Source organism: Cloeon dipterum, chromosome X, assembly GCF_949628265.1.
Source record: "Cloeon dipterum chromosome X, ieCloDipt1.1, whole genome shotgun sequence".
Taxonomy (NCBI): Eukaryota; Metazoa; Arthropoda; class Insecta; order Ephemeroptera; family Baetidae; genus Cloeon; species Cloeon dipterum.
The window spans coordinates 11,445,973-11,469,054 of NC_088790.1; the positions used below are offsets into that span (position 1 = coordinate 11,445,973).

The following is a 23,082-nucleotide window of genomic DNA, read 5'->3' on the forward strand; positions in this document are numbered from 1 at the left end:
TATTTACTCGGCAACTTTCACACGGCATAAATTATTCCGACACTGGCTCTGCTATGTGCAACAGTCTGACAGGCCCCTCTGATTTGTTTAGAAAATAACATATGTTTGATTATCAAAGTTAAACAGCTGCTACATCTAATTTTACATTGATTGCTCCTCAGAAAAGCACATAACCTTTGACGCAAAGCCTATTAATTACAATACTGCATAAGTTCAATTTGATTCTGAAACGAACAAACGGCTTTCTCAGTCCTTGTTCGAGTTAATGATCTCAATGCCCGACCTACACCAAGAATCATTGAGTTGACCCGCCAAGCTAGCTGGCCGTTCATCCAAGTGGCTGGATGAATGGCAATAAAGAGCAGTATCATTTCTCATGCAAACCAAAACAAGAGCGAGGAAACTATAAAATCAAAAAACTAATCATTGATTTTCTTAACATATAATTATTTAACAAGCAATTAAAAATAAACCAGAAAATAATAGTTTTTATTTCAACGCCATCATCCTCACTAACACAGACTGTTTTGGATTTCCCAAAACGGGGAAAGCCTTTGTTTTAATAAAGGTTCAGGAAACTGCATTGACTCTCTAAATCCCCGAAAAGCACCAAATTATCTTTGATTTTTTTTTTCAATAACAACAAACTCGTTTCTTGGATTTTCCCAAAGTCATGGCTAATGGATAGAAAAAAAATGTTCATAATATTAATTAGATTGCTTTTACCAAAAATATTTCATCCATACATTAAAAGTGTGTTAGGTATTACAAGAAACTTAAAAAGACTGAAAATGTTTCAACCTAGACACAAAAAAACAAAATTAAATAATTTTTTAGTTGATGCATTTTGGCATAATGTATTATTTTACATATGCTCGCAGCGGCAGTGACGAGTTATTTTTACGTGCCTCACCCGATGGATATACAGCTGGCTAAGCACGAATGTACCGTAGGGTTGCCTAACCACGACTTTTGCAGGCGACATTACGTATGAAAGTGGGTATAGCAGTAATTGAACGTGGAAGCCGACATTCCTGGCTGATGAACATTGTAGAATTTACAAGCAGCATTTTGCAGCGATGTTTAACGGGTTTGCCAGCGTTTTTATAAGAATGCTGGGTATTATCTCTTGCATTCCTCCTGCTCTCCGCATTTCTAGACACGTATTTTATAGGTTATTGAATAGACTTTTCAGTTAGACAGATCTGGCTGGAAGAAAATCGCAATAAAAATATTTAATTCAAATGTAATTTTTGTGTCAGTAGGGGTCATTAAAAACAAGTGATATTTTAGTTTAATCAAAATTCGTGAGTGCTTTTACAGTTTGACACTGGAATTCAAAGAATGAAATATTCGTAAGACCGGGTATCTGATCTATGCTAGAAATGTTCTTTTTCTCCTTCTTGCAATGTACAGCGAGAGTTCTGCGAACCCAAGAAGGCTTTCATTTGCTATCAAAGGAAACCCTCAGTTGTGTTGCGGATTGTGATCATCTTTAAAGGAGGGCAATTTCTGAAGGATGGTTTGTATTTTCAAGTAGTTTTGGTCAATATTTATAGATTAAATTACTTAGAGTGAAAACGGATCTTTTAGAGAACTTAATTTATACGGTTTCAATTACAGAAATAAAAGTCAATTTAATGTTTTAGAGTTAATGTTGGATCCTACTATTCTGTAATTTGAGAAATAAAATATTTTCACAAAGAGCGTGTAGGAAAAATGAGACAAATCAATGAATGTAGAAAAAAATGAAGATCTGTTATTCAGCCAAACTGACGCTGTACTTTATTTCAGTGGGAAATAACTCACGCGGCTCGCAACACGTGGGCCCTTGCGTTGGCCCTGCTGGCCATTTCGCTCAAGCCGTATGGATTTATGTTGAAGTGCTTTTTCCTCTGGATGCGAGTTTTGGCCTCAAGTATGTAATCGGATAATTAATAATTATTTCATAAAATTAGACACACATATAATGAAAAATTGCATTAAGAATTCTCGAGCTTGGCATTTTCCGTCTAATTTTTTTCCTTTTCCGCCCAGCCGCCCGAACTATCAAGCGTGAGTTGGTGCATCGTAGCATACATGACATTCCTGGTCCCATTCCCTTTCCCATCATTGGAACACAGTGGATCTACAACAAATACTTTGGCAAATACAAAATTAGCAAGGTTCACGAAGCTTATGAGAGTGAGTTTATGCTTTTATTACCCCGCTGACATAACATGTTATGGTTGAATTTTATCTTAATTTAAAAATTGTTTATTGAAGAATCGAAATGCAAGAAAATTTCCATGAAGCAACCAAACGTTATATTTGTATCCAAATCCCTATTTAATGAACACACCTTAAGGTTTAATCGAACACACACATTAATAAATTCTATCCATTGCAGTTCCTAAAAAATTGTTTTGCATTATTAAAATATTTCTGCGATGTTAAATTGTTTAGATTCTCTTAGTTTCGGAGGATTATTAATTAATTCTGAAATTTGAATATTTTTGTGTCACGCAAATTTTCTCAGGTATGTTCAGCGAATATGGGCAGGTGTTTAGGGAGGAGGCGTTCTTGAACTACCCTGTGATACACATCTGCTCATCCGATGATATCAAGACCATATCGACGGCTACCACTCTTTATCCAATTCGACCGCCAATCGGGATTGTCTGTCACTTCCGAAACCAGAAGACTGAGTGGTACAAGGACTCCGGCATCACCAACTTGTAGGTCCGTTCTCCAGTTTGCAGAGCTATACTGACTATTTTTTTAAAAGGCAAGGAAAAGAGTGGCACACCTTGCGAAGCAACACCACAGCTGACCTGTTCAAGCTGCGTGTCATTAGAAACCTTCTGCCAGAATTGAACGATATTGCTCTGGCCTACACGCAAGAACTCGACAAAATGCGGCACCCGGACACTGGTCGAGTCCAAAACATCATTGAACTGAACAGGAAACTCGGATTTGAAAGTGAGTGCTATTTTATCACCAGGGTAAAATTAGTTATTTGATTTAAATTAGGAGGATTATCTTCAAGCGAGAATGCGAGATACGTTAACAATTAAAAATAATTAATCATGCTGACATTTTATTGACAAAATTTACTCTGCACAAAGTTCAATTTTATTTTAATTATCCTGAAACTAGCTGTAAATTTTTGGATTTTAATTCATTTCATCAAGTGTTTTTTTTTCCCAAATTAAAATCCAGAAGAACTTTTTTAACGTGTCTGGTTTTTATTCCATAGATTTCCTTATGGATAAAATTGGAATTTCAGCTTCATTATGTCACAGTCATTATAATTTGTTAATAATTTTACTAATTTCAACCTAAAAATTATTCTTGAAAATTTATTTTTACAAATTTCGGTCTGCCAGGATTAATTTTTTCTTAATATAGAATAACAAAAAAAATAATGGATATATTTGAATTCTATTTAGTTTTTAATTTAAATTTTATCCATAATTATTTCAAATCCCCAGGTACATGCCTGCTAGGGATTGGCCTTCGGGCCGGCCTCTTGGAGGATGAACTGGATCCCAGGGCGAAAAAGCTCTCAGAGGCAACCAACAGCTTTTTTGAGGCGCTAAACACGGACAGCTTCAGCTTACCCTGGTGGAAATGGAAATTATTCAACAACAAATTCTACCAGCCAAGCACCTACATAAAGCTATGCAAAGCTGAAACAGACCTCTATGAGTGAGTCATGCCTAAAAACATTTTTTTTGTCAAACACAGGCCCAAAAATGCTAATTTTATTGTTTAGATTTTCTCTTAAAATAGAAAATCTAATAAAGGAGAATGCGAAAACACAAGCAATAAGTAAAGTTCATTCACCTTTAGGAGATCAATTTTTGGCTGCTCAAAAAAATTAATTTTTCTGTCAGAATTGAGAAAATTTGTTTCTAGAGTGATCAGCGAGTACCTGGAGGAGACAAAGCTGAGGATTAGTGAGTCCACCGACCAACCTTCTGCCATTGATGTCATCCCCAGGAACATTATCAATAATACAAATCTTGATCAAAGAGTAAAAAACTCGAGCATCGCCGACTTTGTCTCGGCTGGAATGAATACGGTCTGAAGTTTTTATTTTCTTAAAATCCGCACATTTGTTATCATTCAATAACCCTCACGCAGGTGGGAAACACTCTGTCACTGTTGCTGTACCATATCGCCAAGACTCCGAACGCTCAGAAAAATTTGTATGATGAGATTTGCAGTGAGCTCCAACCCAATGAAGACATCACACCCGGATTTCTCAAAAAAGCAAAGTACCTTGATGCATGCCTCAAAGAATACTACAGGTTGGCTATTTTCACTCATTATAGACGTGAATTGAAGATAATCTGCAGTTTGGTAAAATGCTTACTTATCAATTCCTTCAGGATGACGCCGACTGCTCCTCACATCGCGAGAATCCTCGATCAAGATAGGACTTTGAGTGGCTATCATGTGCCAAAAGGGGTAAGTCTGAAATTTTTAGCATGTGTGCCCAAAAATTGTAAAGGGCGCTCGAGTCGTGTAGAATTTTGTTAATATCAAGTACATAAAATAAGCCAAAAAATGTTTTTTGCTACGGGAGCGTGTAAAAACCCTCAATTTTGAGGTGCCACTGCAAAAATATGCGCCCTTATTTGAATTTATCACAAATTTTAGAAAATCTATTTCTTTAAACAAAATTATAATTACTGTATAGGGATATGAACAGTTAATGCATTGACGTATTGAATTGCAGACTGCCATTTTGTGCCATACGAGGATAGCATGCAAAAACTGGAGATACTTTAGTGAGCCTAACAGGTTCCTTCCTGAGAGGTGGACTGATAACAAACGACAAGAACATGGCCACCTTGTCTGCCCTTTTGGCTTCCAAAGGAGGATCTGTCCGGGCCAGCAATTCTCCGAGCAGACGCTGAAAGTCTTCATTACCTCCGTTAATACATATTTCTGATGTTTTTTCGATTTTGAAAATTATAAATCATCCTCTGTTTAGGTTGTTCGTCGATTTGAAGTGCGATGCGAGCAAGAATTAGAGTTGGAGAGCAGGTTCCTGCTGGCCCCTGTTGGCCCACTGGCTATGGTATTTAGGGACAGAAATTGAGGAGGAACATTACAAGAAACTACACTGAAAAATTCTCTGGCAACTTTTATCGATCTCAGTGAAATAGAAATGTGATTCGTTTGCCTTAATTATTTGTTCAAATCGTTTCAATTTTCATCACGAAACTAAATGTTTAAAAGTTGTTTTGTGTTAAATATGGATTTTTCTAACTTGCATATGTTGTATGACGCAGAGGCCTTAAGAAATTTTTAACACTGTGGTTTTTAATAGTAAAATTCGTTTCTCTCATTGTTAGGAGAATAAATGATTTACAACTTGTGATTTTCACCTCTTGTAGGTAAAGTTAAGAAGCATAAGCTCACTAAATACAATTTCCGTAATTGCTGCTATTAATTTTTAAACACTTTTTTGCTCATTCCCCTAATATTTGTTAATTTTCTATTCAGCTTCGATTCAGGACTTATTTTGAGTGATGTATTCTAAAAATTACCGATCCTAATTGTAAGCTTCTAAATGAACACCTTTACTATGAAAATTTATTTACGGACGAGTTTTATTTTAACTCCTTGCCAGGTAGGCACCTCGCTCAAGTCGAATGTTCTTGCAGGTTGCCTAACCAAGACTTTAACAGGCGACTTTACTCTTCTTGCTTGTCTTCAACTTGCAGTAAGCATGTAAAGCAAAACTAGTTTCCAGTTGAAATTTTACGTTCAAATCTATAAATATGTTATGAAATACTCCAAGCTAGAGCCCGTTCTAGCCAGCGTTCTCCACTCTTTCTTGACCACAAGACTGATTCCTAATATTATAGCTTTACTACAACTTCTGCAGAAGATTAGGATAAAAACCGAAAAACAGAACTATAGAGCCATAAACAATAAATAATCGAAGATTGAAAACAACACAACTTGATTTTTAAAATATTTTTCATTCTTTAGATAGATAATGCGTTAGAATCTCATCTGCACTGCCAAAAATCCTTCTTGTTTCCGATTGTGAGTGATGCTGGCTGGAAGACAAAAACTTGTGCCCAATTGAAAAAATAAAAGTTAAATTCAAATTACGAGCATTAATTCCTTTAATAGGCGATAACTCTATTTTAAAAATGTAATTAAATACAAATTTATCTTAAGAAAACAACCCCAGTTCTTTATGGAATGAAAAATTACTCCACATTGATGCACTTTGAACTGCTTTCAAACCAAAACAATTATTATTTTTTGAGTATATAACTCATAATATGAAGCGAAAGTGTGCTACAGACATATAAGTGTATCAGATAAAACTTTTTATTCAACAAATTAAAATACCAAAAGGGAAGGTCAGAATTAACACACGGAGACAAAGTTCTATTTCATAATTAAAGTTTTATTGTCCCAATCATAATTTACAGTTTAGTTCCACTGAAGAGACTCACGAGAGCGAGTGGTCGTCATTGCGCTTTGACAACAATTTGAAATCGGAGAGAACGACGCACTCGCTGCGGAATTTGTGTCGCTGCTGCTGCTTCTGACAAAGTTTATTCATCTCCTATAGCAGTTTCAATTTATTTATACGTAGCATATCACATATCTCATAAGTAAATCAACAGAGCTGTACGACTCAAGAGGTTTTAGATGGGTCAACGCAAGTAAAAATGTGTTCGCTTCGAAGTGTGTGCGAAAGGGAGGTTTGCCAAATCACCAATTTTTGAATGAAGCTTTTGTGGAACGACCGCGAGGGGACATTTTATTTTATCTAATTTTCACAAAACTTTACCGACCGGCGGTAGACTTCAGGTCCGTGAATGAATTATTTTAATTACCATAACTCATCAATCAGGACTAGTTTAAAAGCGATTTCCAACAACTCAAGCTTAAATACAATCGCAAATACAAAAGTAGTATGTGTCCTCTAAATTTACACGAGAGTCGGCTACCTTTCCTTTTATTTACATCGTTACACACTTTTCACTTTAGCGATATATTTTTAGTGAGAATTCCTCTGTTTTGGAATGAAAATCTAAGACGCAACTATGAAATTCTGGACATGCTCTGTGACGGCAAAATCTATCAGAGATAAAGTCAAAATGCCAGAACCAAGCCCGTTGAGTGGTTCTCAAAAGCGAAAATTTAGCTATTTGCGCTCAAATTGCTTTTCTTTCTTTCTTACTTTCTCAAGACCTGATAAAACTAAACTTACAATTATTACAGTATAATGCTCCTGGAACTTTAAGTACACGCTGCCGGCTAAAAACCCGAGCAGCTTCAAAAGTTGGTGAAGGTGTGCTTCGAGTTGTGCGTTCTCGCATTGAAATTATCACACATTATTTGTTTTTGGTAACAACAAGATCACAAAACACAACAACAATCATATCGAGGAAGAGACCTACTTGGGTCTGTGAAATCATATATTAGACTAGAACACGCAGTTTTTGCTGGTCCAACGAAAAAATAAAACCACAAGCACGCACCTGCACAATCGTGTCTATCGAGGCAAGACCTAATCGCCGTTTGCAGGCAAAGAAATTCACAATTGTTAATTTCGTACTTTTTTTCACCACCTACAAACTAGTTAACGATTAAAATTCGCATCTCAGACTCCATTTTACATAACATATATTTCCTCGAATGTGGATTACTTGAGCTTCTCGTCATCAACAACGGGGCACACGTCAAAGAGTTCAGTAGCGCCACTGGCCACCACCTGAGTGCTGGAAAGGGGTGGAATCGAATCCGATATATCACCCTGGAATGTAGCGTTTCTACGCGGAAATGCAGAGCCAGACATTGAGAAAATAGAAAATCAAATCAAACAAATACAAAAGTGAGATCATATCTAGTGAGCCCGCTTCCATTATTTAAAACAGCAGGTTGTCGGCAAGGGTGACACATTTAGATCGGTAGGTGGTCAACATAAACTATATAAAGATATTTATTTTTAATTTAGAAATGGCCTATCAAGGAAACTCTTTGGATTCAGCAAATGATTTAGTTTTTGGCGAAACTATTGCATTTGTGTAGCCTTCCCCGATGTGAACTTTGTATGTATAGAGTTAGAAATTTTTCGATTCAGATTTTAAGAAAATGGCACGAAATTTGAAAGTTTTTGCTCAATTGGGCTGAAACTTGGTTTTTTGACACTGCGTTTAATGAGACAAATCGATGGGTTTAAAAGTTATGAAAAAATTTGAAAATTTCCCATAAGGATTAGTTCCGGGCTTTGTAAGTTTTCAATGGCTAATCGTTACGCCAATTTCCAGGGAAAAGTCTTAGCTTAGGGACCAAATGAATGACCGATCGATTTGGCCTTGATAAAGGAGCCAATAACCTATTAAATATCATTACGATTGAATAAAAACTGGCTTCAATATTCAATTTGGGATAATTTCCCTTGTTAAATCCTAAAGGAATTAAAACCTCGGAGCTCCAAAAGTTGCAAACTCCATCAAATCAATAATATTGCCCTGGGCATATCTCTTAACTCGTTGGATACTACAAAAATTAAATACTTTCACCAAAAATAAAACGTCGATGCCTAAAAGTCAAAGATCTTATACATATCTTCGGCAAGGCTTATAGTTCAAAAGGTCAAATGCGTGATTTTTAAAAGGGAAAAAACGCAACAATAAAAAGATATTATCTTTAAAAAAAATTGATGAATTCAATGAAAATCTAAATTGGAAAAAAGAGCCAGAAAGCTTTGTTCGTCCACAACTTTGTTTTCGTAAAAACAAAAGAATTGAAGACTTCTTAAAGTGCGTCAACCCTTGCCGAGAACCCGTCAGACATGAAATCGGAGGAAGAGAGAAATGAAGGCAAACCACGGACACGGTCTCAGAGGGTGTCGTTGGCGGCGACGGTGAGCGCGTGGGGTGCGAGGGAGGGCTGCGGCGGGCGGTGTTGGCGCCACGAGCCAGTGATGCAGGTGCCGGGGCCGCGCCACCAGTCGTTGACGTCGCGGTAACTCTTGTGCGGCATTTCGGGGTCGTTGAGCAGCGCGCACAGACGACAGAAAAAGTACGTGTTGATGAACTCGCCGGTGCCCTTCCACCGGAAGTACTCGTTGTACAGTTCGTCGTCGGCGTCCAGCCGGTGCAGATAGGCCGCCAGCTCGCGCGGCGTCGCGAACTCGTCCACGTGGATGTACGACTTGAGTGGCGCGCTCTTCTCGTAGTCTTCCGGACGCGCGCCCATCACGATCGGGATCACGTTGTGACTGCAGTCAAAAAGACAATGCGTTATCGTATCGGAGAGACTTCACGGGAATTATTTTGCGAGACCATTTTCAAAGGAGCACAAAAATACCTATTTCGTTTGAAGTGTGATTTTATCACAGACGATCTGTCCAAAATTAAATACCATGAATAATTTTGCTGACTTAATTTCCATAATTTTAACCGTTAATTTTCTTATTAATTAGAATGTAAAGAAAATTTAGTTTTGTAAAATATAAACTAGACGGAGAAACAGTCTGAAAATTGTTCGTTTAGATTTGGGACCGCGTTCTATTTTATACAAAATTTACTGTGACAATTAAACTTCTAAATTCCTTTTCGTCTTAATTTCTGTTTAGGGTCTTTTTTGGTATAGTAGGGCTGTGAAATTTAAAAGATCAACTTTTTCTGAGCTTCTAATCGCTGCCGGACCATCATATAAGCAAGAATCATACACACTCAAAACCATCTGAAACAGCCAAAATTGCCTAAAATTGAACTACGAAAAGTAAACTCCCAATTGTTATAAATTTTGTTAATATTATCATGCAATGCTTTAACAATAAAATTTTACTTTGTCGTATATAGAGTGCCAGTTGGAGTCAAAACATATCATGTCAAGTGAAATGTAATCTCACTGTCACCTTTAAAACAACACGGACAAAGTACGCTTATCCATGAGTGGAAAATCCTTCAAGTCACCTTTTTCTGTTTCAGAAACCAGCATGAAAAATATTGTTTATAGAAAAATCTTCAGTACAATAACAATTTGCACTGTTTTTCGGGGTGTTAATAGGATTTCAAAGACAAATTCAAGATGATTTTTGGCAGTTTTGATGGTTTTGGGCTAAGCACTATTTTGACTTGAAAACGAAGTTAAAAAATATTTAGTATTTAATCTAAAATTTGCGTGATAGTAATTTGATGTCTAAAAGTGAATCAGTCACACAGTAAAAAGTCGATCGTTCTTGAATTCCCATCCATAAATATGTTGAACAAAAATAAATTTTTAAGTTTTTTTCCTAAAAAATTATAATTTTTGGATATAGGTTGTTAGAACGGAGTAAATATTTTCGCAACTTTCCCCAGGAACTAATCAAAAATGAAAATTGATAATCTATATTATAATAAATTCATTTCCCCAGGAATTCTGGGATAATTTAACAGTTTACATATTAATTAAAATTCCCAAAATCTCAGTAGTTTGGAGGAAGAATAATTTAAACAACCTTATTTTACCTCTCCTTAACCTTCGGGTTTCCCTTGATTTTTTAATTAATTCCCCTTCCCCAGCCCTCACAGTTTTCTAATTTCCATCATGCTTACCCGAGTCCGTTGACGAAGAACTTCTCGGTGATGTAGTCCTTGCAGTTGGAGTTCTCAAAGGCCAAGTAGAACTTGTAGTCCTTGTCCAACATTTCAAAGCACTTGTTGGCAGTGGTGCGCGGACACTTTTTCGTGCCGCACGCACCGTACACGTCCACGGAAATGTACTTTGACAGTTCGCGCGCGTACTGAAGGCGATTGTTGCGGGCGCCGCAATTCGAGACAAACCACGCAACCTGCAAACAATAATATTCCCCTTTTTAATAACAAAATGCATGCGCCTGCCAGCTTTAAGCTTGAAGCTTAAACAAAGCCGCATTGTCATGAAGATTCTCCTCCTCTCTTTAGAGTATATCTTCGCTCTAGAATACAATTGACGACGAATGAATGAACATGCTCGCTGCGATAAATATCAGAATATGGAAGCTGCCAACTCATGTACTTCCTCTTGTGATATTAAATCAATACTTGGCAAGTGCGCCGTATTTTACAGCTTCCATCGTTGTAAGGACTGAAATTTGCATGGCCGACTTATTTGTCCATATTAACGAGAAAATTTCAATACGGCTTTTTTCTCCATAACAAGTCATTATAATCATGCATTTGCACGATAAGCTTAAAAAATTAAGCTGTTTCAACCATGGTTTTAACATTTAATTCGGGCAAACGGTCGTGATAGCAGCTGCGGGACCAAAAATTTAATAATGATAATGGCTCATTTTGATTTTGGAGAAATTTTATTACTTCCTTAATACGCTTCAGGTTAGGTTTCAAAATAAAAACAAGATACGCCTAAAAAATTCCCCATCGTGGAGTCGAATAATCGAAACGGAGCTCGTGGGAGCTGCAAAATGTCATCGATTTTCGTACCTGCTTGGTTTTGTTGGCGGCGTAGTTGATGGAGGCGGCCTGCGAGCCGGGCGGCTGTCTCTTTGCCTTCTCGTCGAAGTAGGTCCAGCGCTCGTAGGGGGCCACCAGGTCGCTGTCCCTGCGGTACGTGGCTGTCCAGTTGAAGAGGTCGCTGTACTTTACGTGTTGCGTGTGATAAGGACACTCGAGGAAGTACAAAATCCACACCTGCGCACGCATTTCATGCAAATTTCAAGCAACGGAAAAGGGTTTGGTAGACGAATATATTTTAAATTGAACATCTCAATGCATTTTTATCGGTTCTTTGACTTATCGAGGCAAATTGTAACCATAATTATTGTAATATAGGTATTATTTGAGTAAGAAATACTAACTTAAACATTTGAAAATCATCGATATCGATCAGATTAATCCATAATTATTGGAACAAAAAATCAAACCAAAATATTTATAAATTTATATTTTGAATCTGTAAAATTTAAATTACCTGTTTATTCTTTTGAAAATATCTTAATAAATAACAGTAATAAACAGATTAAAAAATTTTCCACCCATAAATTTTTAAAAATATGATTTAAAAAAATTATTGCACATTGTTGGTTGTTCTTTTGATTTAATAAAAAAATGCAAAATGGTTCGGTACCTGATGGGGTGGCCTCCTCCAGGGGTTGGCCTGCGAGGGAAAGTGATCCTTGAAAAGGACGGCCTCGGCTTCAGTGACCTCGGCCTTGTTTGTGGTGATGGTGCACGTGTCGACGGGACACTTGTTGGTCAGGAACACGTCCCTGCCCGACTTTACGTTCCACGAGCTGAGTCCGTTGTAGAGCACGATCCTCTTCAGCGGCTGCTGCGAACGCGTCCCCTCCGACTGCTGCTCGCGCCATGTGCTGCTCTCGTTGGCCAACGCTGCAAAATTCAGTAAAAACCTTCAAGAAACTGCTGCGTCACGATTTTGAAAAGCTATTTTGTTCGTAGAAGGTTATTTTTTAAGATTATTTTCACCTCTTATTTATTTTTTAAGGGTTTTCAAACCATTCTTGCATAACAACGTGATTTTTCGGATTTTTCTTGACAAGAATGCAAAAGAAATATATTGCTATTTTTGTGTTACATAATTGTCCTCGACGAGTTTGATGGGTAATTATATCAGATAACATACAAGGACAACATACGTTTGAAAAGTTATTATCACTCCCAGGAAATGATATACGCGTAAAAATTCAACCCAAATAAGCGTTTTTGGAAGAGATTTTGAAGCGTCGTTTATACACGAGTTAAATAAAAGAGACAGAGAGGAGCACGAACTCGTAGAACGCGAACAATGACCTGCTGAGATCAATAAAGCCGAGCGGTGGACAACATTTCTTTGAGTTAAGTAGACTATGGAAGCGCAACGCTCGTCCTCATTTACAAGTTACACAATTTGAACCCTATTAATTCAACGTTTTTTGTCATAATAAAAACCCCAGTGCCTCATCCTGCCCTAGATTTATATATTTTTTGCTTCGAGTAATTTTATCTATGAAAACTTACCTATGGGCGGCACGAACATGAGTTGGTCCGAAACTCGATCGGAATTAGGATCCTCAGCGGGCCAGAGGTGGGCTAAGCGGCGGCCAGAGCGGCCTCTGCGAGCGGGCACCGGCCGCCTCTCTCCTCCAGCCATGAACCATGGGCGCGAACTCAGGTCCGGAAGCGGCGCTTGGTGAGTGACTTGGGTCTTTTGGTGGCCCTGGAAATGAGAAATCGAGGAACGGGTCAAAATCCAAGCAGCAGGGTCCTATATTGGATTTCGAGCCGTTTAGGAGAGGATTTTTTTTAGTTTAGATCTAAATTAAATTCATTCTGCGCGCTACGCATTACAAACAAACGCTAAAAACGAGCGGTCATTCCGAATTTCGATGCAAATTCTCAGGCAATATTTCCTTTCTATTTTTTTCTGTTTCTGAAGCAGCAACATACGTGTATGAACAAAAGGTATATTAAAATTGCAGACTTCTACCTGAAGTTTATTACTGTCAGAATTAGAAGTCTTAAAGGTCGAGTCTTTTGACTGGTCTGAGCCGCTGCTTGGAGTCACCTGAAAAACATTTTTTTAAACATTGACCGGTGTGACGGTAAACTCAGCAGATTATCAAATTTCGAGAAGTTCACCTCCGGAGAAACCTTATAATTCAAATTCAAATTAGGACAGGCTTAGTGTGTATTTAAGTTAGACGCAATACTTTAGCGGTGTCGTCGGAGGAGGACATTTCTTTGGCGCGTCGACGGTCCAATACCTGTTGCTGGATGGCGGCGAGGGAGCGGGCCCAGGCCTCCTTCTGGTGCACGTTCAGCACCAGGAAGAGGAAGCAGGTGAGGCCCAGCAGGGCCAGGAAGCAACGCCGCAGGGACACGCGAGGGGCCATCCTCGAACAACTACCTCGTCAGCATCAGCATCAAGGGTCGCGCACCACTGCGAAAACAACAGAGAACGAAACTCTATAAATTCCGCTTTAATTTAATTACCTGTTGCAACAGCAACTTGGCTATTTAACAATAACAATTAGACTGGCTGCAAATATTATTCCTACGCGGCTATTATTTAAAGTGGAGCAGTTGATCGATAAATTAATTGTTATGTATATTCAAAAATAGACCTTGCTACAGTAAAAATTCAACATTCTATCCAAAATGTACAGCGCTTGACCGCATTTTATGGTAGATTTCGAATCTTCTGTCCATCATCGTAAGAAACCTTTTAGGGAAACTCTTTGTTGTGAAATAAAATAAGATTTCAAATAAGGAGACAGTCCTCACTATTTAAAAATCATGCTAACTTTTTCCAAAATTAACAGTGCTACTTGGGTTAACTTTGGTTCCAACTGAATCCTAAGGGATGAGTTCATGTATTGGCTACAAGGATTTTGCAGTATCAGTCCTCTTTAAATTTCTCTTTTTGCAGTTAGATCACCTCTGTCAGTCAGCACAAAAAGTTAGGAGCACGATTTTTTACGGCTAGAAAGAAAAAATAGCTCTAACAATTAGAACGTGGATTTTGATCCTTCAGAACTCATTATTACCTCAAAAAACTATGAAATGTATGATTTTCACCTGCGCTTAGTTTAAATCGTGGAAACACGTTAAAAAATAAAAACGGTCACGAAAAACATTTTTAACTATCACGGGAAGGATTTTTTTTTAAGATTTAGATTATTATTAATTGCAAGGGCACACTAACTCTAGGGTTGTATGTTACGTATATGTATGTTATTAATCCATCGTTAGCTAGATGCATCCAATTTTTTTAAGTGGTTTCTTTGCTGATTACGATTCCTCTTTCCGAGATCTATCCAATGGTGCGTGTCTTTTAATAGCGAGAGTTCGTAGCTAAATGATAGGACTGTATGGTTTATAAAAATTTCTAGGGTTTCCAGTCGGGTCGCTAATGGATTTTAATATATTTATTTGAATTTTTCACCAGGAAAATAAAACTCATGATATGGAACTGAACGAGTTGATAAGAATATCTGAGGTTTCTTTTAAAGTAGCTTTAAAAAAAATTTATATACTAACTTATCGACAAAAACCGAGAATTTTTGTAAATATACGATAAAATCGAAGGAAAAATTCACTGCTGACGGATAAGCAGGCGAGCGTAAAGGAAGTTGTAAATTTGTCCCTTCCAAAAGAGCTTTGAACTTCTGATGCAAAGGTGATCGTTCTGTTCTTATTTGACTTTCAGATGTGACGTAGCAAGAGAGCGGGCGCGGAAATTGCATATGCTGCGGCCTAGAAAATCCCTTCACAGAGGGGGTTGGTTTTGTACTCAGCGCACGAATGAGATTCTCTTTTTATCGCTTGTGAGTTTCAGTATTAATACGAATTTGACGTCGGCGGCGCAAGTTGCCATGAATAAGCGACGTAAAACGCCCCACGGTTGACAGCGTAATAACGCCCACATCATAATATGGACACTATATAACAAACTTGCTATTTGTTAACACACACCCACATAATATCACTAAAAGCTTGTCAAAATACACAGTCGTTAGGTGGAACCACATTTTTAGCGTAGTTTGCCTGATAATTCGTGCTGTGGAACGAAAAGGCGCAGGATCAAAGTCGATTTAACATTGAATTTTATGGCTGAAATTGGTTTGATTTTTAGGAAGGAAATATTGTTTTAGCCACTGGAAACTTCTGGAATTCGTGTTTTTATAATAACAAATAATATAATTAAACGGTAGGAAAAGTTTGTAATTAAAATTATGAAAAATCAACATTTTAATGGAATTTTAACTATCCGATGTTGGTGTCATTATTATTTTTTATTTAATGAACTGCTATATGAGATTGTGAAAAATGACGTTTTAATATTTTTCGGCACTGCATTCATTTGAGCGCAAACCATGGGGTTGCACCTATGAGTCACACCTATACAAAATATATTTTAAACCTGTCTATACAAAAATCAAGAAACTTCAATTTTAAAAGACTTAAGAAACGGATTCACCTAAAAATTTGAGTTTTTGGCATGATCAATCCAAAATCTTCTGAACGAACACGTCGTGTTTTAGAGTTTTAATGAAAAATAATAATTGCATTTAAATCGGGGTGTTTTAAATTAAATAAATATAAAGAAACACTATTATTCCTTGTAGTCCTTAAGTTTTTCAAACTCGGCATTTTGAGCCTTTCCCTCTTTTAGATAGGGGAATATGTGCCATTCTGCACCAAATCGAAAATTTGTCCAAACAAACACACGAAACGCTTGGCAAGCTGCGCACGTCCAGTGTGGCAAATACTAATTATTTGCAATTCACTCACGTCTCGGCGAGATAAAGCGTCCGTTTCCTCTCTCCCTCTGTCCACTGGACATGCGAAATCTGTCTGCCGCGTGTACTGTGTGGCCAGCTGAGCACCACGTTTCACAGTTTTAATAAAACGAACTCGCAGGAAGGCGGCATCGCGTGCGAGCGGGGACGAGAAATGAATGATATTGGCCGGCCGTCCCTGCACCGTGCACGGAAGTGACCAAGCCGAATGGGAAAAAAAGCAAAGCGTGTGTGTCGCACCACATCACAATGCGCGTTCCATTGTTTAGTGTGCACACGCTTAGGGTTGCCAGTCGCCCCTTCATGTTATTAACGCCCATTTTTGCCTGAAAATTTTTTTATTGTCTTTCGAATTATTACTAAATTTAACTAATGGATAAGCTCTTTGTTGATTAATTCAGGAAGTATAATATAGCTAGAGGCCTCAGCAAGCAGCGCTGCGCAGCGTCAGTCAGAAAACTTTTGGCCACCTGATCAGCCGCTATAGCCGCCGTGAATTTAGCCAAATTGTGCCAGCCGCCGCTCAAAATGTCGAAAAAAATCCAAAAGTGCCGGAGAAGAAAATAGCTTCTGGCCTTCCAGTTTCAGCTCTATAAAACTTCATACCTTTAAAAATTTGTAAGCCGCGGCAAGCCGCCGGCAAAAATGCTCGGCTTCCTCCGCTGGGCCGGAATTCGGCTGCTGCAGGTTCAGCCAGCCGCCAACAAAAATTACGAAAAAAAATACCTTAATCTCGTACTAAAAAACGGCTAAAATTCCCCTAATACCTATATATCCGTATATCCAAGCAGGGCTATTCTATCCATTGATTTAAATTCATTAATTTAGCCACTTTTGTATCTTTCTCTTATTTTATTTATTATTTTTTATTTTGAGTGGTTCATTTTCCAATGGAGAGGGATTTAGGCACACGCAATTAAACCATTTTAACCCTTTCTTCTGCAATTAAAAGGATATATAATATTTTTGTAGTTTTTGCTAATTTTATGCATTGCACCGTCATCTCAATCTTGGGATCTTGTGCGCCGCGCAGCAGCAACACAACTTAAAGAAACATGCGGCCACTCCAAGAGTCTTCGGAAAATAGTTTATTTTTTAGTGATAATAACCCAACCCATAACATATTTGATAATAATAAAAAGTGCATGAATTGATTTTTCCCGTAATGTGATTAAAATATTTGTGCAATCTGCGATGCATTCTATTTCACAATCACGAGCAGCTGAAGGTATAGATCAGTAAAGCTACTACTACAGAGTTATATGTTCTTCGCACCAAACAAATTACATTTAGGGAATTATATTGAACATGGAAACAAACTCGAGTGGTCACATTTTTCAAAAATTCTATGTTATATTCGGAATTCCCTTACCTTTATAAATCGGATTAAAACTATTCCGGGTCAAAATCTGTAGTAAATTCGGGCGAAACGAGTACATAAATAAAGAATGCATTGCGACTGTAGCCGCTGCTACCACATGGCACACTCGTCAGCTGCTATACTTGCACCCCGTCACGAGCGAGAGGCGAGAAGGAGAAGAGACAGAGCGGCGAGTGGATGAGGGTGGACAAGTGATGGCAATCCGTTCTAGTAGCGCAGAAATTGCGCATCACTCGACAAACACCCTTTTTGTTGAATTGATTGTTGCCCTTTTCTTGCAACAAGCAAATTCGAGTTAAGATGTTAAGCTATGCGTAATTCTTTCGCTACTAATTGTAAGACAGAACCCGAAATTCTGCTGGGCGCAACTTAGTGGCTTGGGATGAGGCACCTGATCAAAGAATCGCCCGATTAGCTAATGCTCTCAATTTTTTTATTGCTTTCGGTAGAGGAATATTTGTACATTCGACAAGAATATATATCTATATAAAATGCATACATGATGTCATTTGCGCACCATAAAATGGTTTATCGGGGGGGGGGGGGTGTATGATAATTCACCATTTGATCTAAAATTGAAAATAATCATTTTTTAAGTCTTTTAAATCTCTTAACACTTCCACTGTAAAGATTTTTTTGCTTGAATTGACATTTTTGGTATAATAAAAAAAAATACCTCCTGAGGCCAAAAACACTGATATAATAAGTTAATTATATATTTTAACAAATAGAACAATCTTAATGGTTGTTTTTCAGTTTTTAGCTTAAGTGATTACACAGGTTAATGACGACTAAAGTAAGTAATAATACACTTTAATGACGACTTTTTTGAAAATATAACGAGAATAAAGTCGTCGAGCGAAAGAATGCTTCAGAAAGTTAAATATTTATAATTTGTAACTCAGCGCACAAGGTGTTTCGCTCGCGGCAACCCTGCAATAAGTGGGCGACTGGAAACGATATCCGATTCGAATTGAAAAGTCTGTTTAGTCTAGCGTGGCTTATTTTTGACAATTGTTCATCTCCGCTTTTGTTATTGGAAGCAGAATATATACTCAGTTGCGAGAAAGGGACGGAATTACGCACACACAGCTTAATTCTCCATGCATGACTGTCAGTTTTGTTGCCGCTGGACTAAACAAAACTGGCATGATCAAAAATCTGGCCAACAGTATTTTTCTGGTGTTACGGTGCACGATAAGCGAGTTATTTGCATAATGTGGGATCCGAAATGACAAATTACTCGCGTTGCTGTAGATAACTTAATTTTGGACTGTATAATATTGCGTGGCTGAAGGTTTGAGCGTGTACATTTATTCAAAGTCGAGGTTCAATCTGTGGGGGTGTCGTCCAGCGTAATTAAATATGCGAATTCCTTAATAGTAGGTAGTTTATTAAAATTCATTATTTAGGAAATTAGACTGAAATAGGTTGACAACAATTAGCGTGTCGATAATATAACAAGAATCATCACAGTAAATTTAGTTTTACCCCGGTAAAGTCTTCGGGTCTAACAATTATTACAAATCAGTATTTATAATGGATCAAAAATTCAAAAGTCGCGCGAAAATGTCTTTGGTAGCGAAGTGCAATTAGAGGTAAAAATTGCGGAGGTATTGTAATTACCAGTCATTCTGCGCTCGCTACCAAGCGTAATTAGAGTCAATAGTCGCTACCACAGCGATTTGCTTCTCGCTACAGTGAATCCTGGCCAGGGAGCGTGAGAGTGACGTGACCGGTTGCGAGTGAGGGTGAGCGGTCAGTAAGGAGTATTACGCAGGGTAAAGGAGAAAAGCATAATATCATACAATAATAGCGAAATCTCTAGGTTGAGATTAATACAAACTTTAGTTAACGCCAGTGTGTGCGGGAACCACTACAAATCCAATAGCATTGAGGAACATTACTAAAAAAATTAAACAAATATGAGCAAACAAAAAATGTATGAAAATTCCATGAAAACTGCTATTGATTATGTGTAAGACACAGAAAAATTATTTTAAAGTGCAAAAAAGAGACATTCCAAGTTAAATAATTTTTTTTTTTAATTGTCACCTCACGAAAATTATTATTTTTATATTTTAATATCAATTTTTATTTTTCCAACTTATGAAAATACAAAAAAAGATCGGAAGAATTTTAGATTAGTTTTAAAATCAGCGCAATTTATCTTCAAATGTCTTTCCTTTATTTTCATCTATGGCAAAATACGAGTCGCATTCCGCATCGACTTTCGCTTTCCATCTTCCGCCGCTCTGATTCTATTAGCCAACCAAGCCGCTGATAAAGAAGGCATTCCGTTGCGCTGATTTACGACTGCGTGCATTACGAGGATTGATTTTGTAATTAAGGCCGCGAAATTACTCAGCGCAAAACATGCAGCCAGCATTTCGAAAAACGCTCCGACGAGCGTTAATTATCCGGACTTGACAAGAAGCAATTTTACGCGGGCTCATTTTATTTTTGGCTGTCAAATATATAATATGCACTTTCAGGAGCGGGAGCTTGATATCTTTGCTTGATTTTGGGCAGGCACACTATACGGGATTTAATGCTACCCGCATCAAACAAGTGTAAGTACTAAAGGAAAAAAGTTTTGATTTTTCATTTTTACGGTTTTTGCTGGGATTCATGCAGGTAAAACATTTAAACAAATTAAGACGAGAATTGTAAAAAGACGAGAATATTGTGCCTACTGATAATCGTAAATAATTTTACTTCTCAAGCGACAAGAGGAATCTAAATTGAACGTAAATTTTCATCCAAGTCAAGATCATAATGGCCCAGTCATGAAAATTTTGTAAATATGAATCGCAACAATGCATCGGGCCTCAGTACCATGTGATTGTTACGCATTGTTAACCATACAATACAATTTGAAGAGCCAACAATACAAAAAATTGTTATTTTTTGCCCTGCAAATCTCTTCTTTAAACAAAATGAGTTAAATAGCAATCTAACTAAAAAATAAATTGCAGCTTTTCTTTAATTTTTTATATTGCGTCTGTTAAGTTTGCAAGCAATCTGTTGGCGTGTTGTGCCATGTTTTGCAAACGCAGCACAGTATAAGAACGTGTCACAATGAGCAGAGGAGCGCGCTTTTAAAATCGCTTTTGATCCTCGCGTGGGCTAATTGCAATCACGTCATCCCCCGACTAATTAAAACCGACATGTTTAATTTCGAAAGATCCCACTTGACTCGGATCAACGGAATTGTGTCAATTAGCTTCAATTAATTGCAATGCAGCAGCATTTTGAAAAATGCCATTAGGAAATAATAATTGAGGATCAACTATGGAAAATTGTAATTCACACAATTGTCTCGTATTTTCATGCAAATAATCAAGGAAATCATTTGCAAAAAGATGCGTCAGCCAAAGAAAATGAGAGGCGTCTCTCACTATCAGCAGTGCTGGCAGCCTTGAATTGAATGCGATCCCAGATACTTCACTTGGACTTTTCGCGGATATATCCTGAACAAACTCACACCAAACAAAACGTATACTGCATCAACGCGACAGAAATTTTTCATTTCGATGGGAATGTGTTAGACCAGTCAACCATCTATTATGTTTCTAATTGTAAGCTTTTTTTAGGAGGCTGCATGTCAGACAACTGGAAAATTGATTTTAATCGACTCAAAAAACGACTGAGAGAAAAAACCATCTCAATTTGGTCTTCAAATTGACTTTAAAATTCTCCAGTCCATTTATCATACTGCAGCTTCAAAACCTCTGGCAGGTAGATGATGAGAAGATCAACAACATTAGAAGCAATAGATGAACATAGAGGAGTCAGGACCGGACGTCAGGGTCAGGCAGTCACAAAAACATGAATAACACAATTTGGCACTTGTGTATGGCTCGTGCATTTTTGTTAGGAGAGTAAAATATATAATTTAACATTCTAAGCGTTAAACATGTGTTAAATGTGTTGAAGCTTTAACTTGTTCACCAATTGCTCAAATTGCAATTAATAAAATGATGCCGCTAGACCGACAGTACGATGTTAAAAAACGACCAAGAGCAGCAGATGAATGGGAATTTTTGCCAAGCATTATTTGTTCAAACTTCCTCAACGTCATATGATCGTGTTTTGTGTGGTTTTCATTGTTTCATCAATGTTGAGATCTATCCGATGATTGAATACATATTTCGTCGGTTATTTAAAAATCTCAAAGAAGTATTTTCCCCTTAAAATATAACCGAAATGTTTGGCTTTAAAAATCTGCAAAGTATTACGTTGAGCCTCAGCGTCATTCCTTTTTAAACTCCGCGTTGCTTAACATAAAACATGATTGTTTTCTCAAAAATATCATCTATATGGGGGACTTTAAATTTGTTTGTACTCCTGGCACAGTTTCCCCCGTAAATATAGAAATATTTATATTATGGTTTACGCAAAGCAGACCGAATGAATTTAATATAAACACGGGTCACACAATGAAGGGCAAGAAGGTCGTAAAATACGAACGGTCGCAGCGCAACAAAATTTCCAATGATAATCAAGTGGCATTACATTTGGATTTTGATAAGTTTCCACTGCAGTAAAGCGCTTGAGAGTGCGTATTGATATTTTCCTTATTTAATCTGATTCAAAATAAACAGGATTTTATCATAAAGTCAACCCAAGAGTAAATTTTTCATTAGACAAAGTATTGATTAGGCCCAGTTTTGCGGCAAAAAATCGATATTTGCAGAAATGCGGAAAAGCAACAACCGGAAAAGAGAGGGACATATAACTCACGGAAGTGGCAGATCGATGAGAACGCCGGACTCGCGGGGTGTGTGTCGCGGGGGCCCAAGAACACACGCACACGACGGACACACAATAAAAGCTTGCTTCCCTTATTTTCCGCGGCGGCGGGCCTCGGAAAACGGGCAAGACCCGAGAGAGCGAGTGCAGGAGGACAAAAATCGATGCGTGTGTGTGTGTCGGGGTCTGCGGATGCCTCAGTGGCTGGGCTGCCCGGGGACGGCGGGCCCCGCGGGCTGGGGGCCGCTCGGCATGCTGGCTGGTGAGGCGCGGAGAGTGCGGCAAAACCCTGCTGCTGCCGTCGTCCAACGACGGACACTCTTTCCGGCGCGGCGCCGCTGCCTCTGCTTCTCAGCGCCGCTCTGCGCACGCGTCTCCTTTATTGACTCAATTTTATTCGCGCACCCACTGCACTGTGCTTGCTTGTCTCGTCTCGTGCATCCTCATCCCTTCTGTCCGCCCGCCCGCCCGCTGTGGTCCACGGCCGCGGGGGTGCGACACTCGCATTCTTCCGCGGGGGTGACTCACACGCTTGCTATTATATCGTTTAATTGCATCCATCGCGCGCCGAACTTCTATTGCACCGCAGTTTTATCGTTTCATTCCCACGTATGAACAAACATTATTTTTACTGCTGCCAAATGAATTTTTGTGGAGCAGATAATGTTTTATCTGATATTTAATG

At 38.1% G+C, this 23,082-nt stretch overlaps 1 protein-coding gene and 1 pseudogene across 4 annotated transcripts; one reads left to right on the top strand and one right to left on the bottom strand.

Moving 5' to 3' along the window:
- Nucleotides 1–1,405: 1,405 nt before the first annotated feature.
- Nucleotides 1,406–5,544, top strand: LOC135946922 (ecdysone 20-monooxygenase-like; annotated as a pseudogene).
- An 856-nt stretch (nt 5,545–6,400) lies between these two features.
- On the bottom strand, nt 6,401–22,764 carry FucTA (glycoprotein 3-alpha-L-fucosyltransferase A). Of its 4 annotated transcripts, none has more exons than XM_065493830.1 (9): nt 22,389–22,764; nt 13,670–13,899; nt 13,599–13,610; nt 13,447–13,524; nt 12,978–13,176; nt 12,088–12,350; nt 11,445–11,651; nt 10,575–10,810; nt 6,401–9,250 (listed from the first exon to the last, which is right to left on the bottom strand). In XM_065493830.1, exons 2-9 carry the CDS (start codon nt 13,850–13,852, stop codon nt 8,869–8,871), a joined length of 1,560 nt encoding a protein of 519 aa, XP_065349902.1. In that variant the 5' UTR covers nt 13,853–13,899; nt 22,389–22,764; the 3' UTR covers nt 6,401–8,868. The 4 variants fall into 4 exon arrangements, with proteins under 4 accessions (XP_065349902.1, XP_065349903.1, XP_065349904.1 ...); XM_065493831.1 differs by lacking the exon at nt 22,389–22,764 and adding an exon at nt 16,254–16,417; XM_065493832.1 differs by lacking the exon at nt 13,599–13,610 and having other exon boundaries at nt 13,724–13,899; nt 22,389–22,763.
- Between the last annotated feature and the right edge of the window lie 318 nt (nt 22,765–23,082).

What these genes read in the sequence shown, in the direction of transcription:
- FucTA (XM_065493830.1), bottom strand. Translation starts at nt 13,852, where the DNA reads ATGGCCCCTCGCGTGTCCCTGCGGCGTTGCTTCCTGGCCCTGCTGGGC. An exon ending in GGAGGAGGCCACCCCATCAG is followed by an intron (nt 11,652 to 12,087) that starts GTACCGAACCAT and finishes ATGCGTGCGCAG; the next exon opens with GTGTGGATTTTGTACTTCCT. An exon ending in TTCTTCGTCAACGGACTCGG is followed by an intron (nt 9,251 to 10,574) that starts GTAAGCATGATG and finishes TTTTGACTGCAG; the next exon opens with TCACAACGTGATCCCGATCG.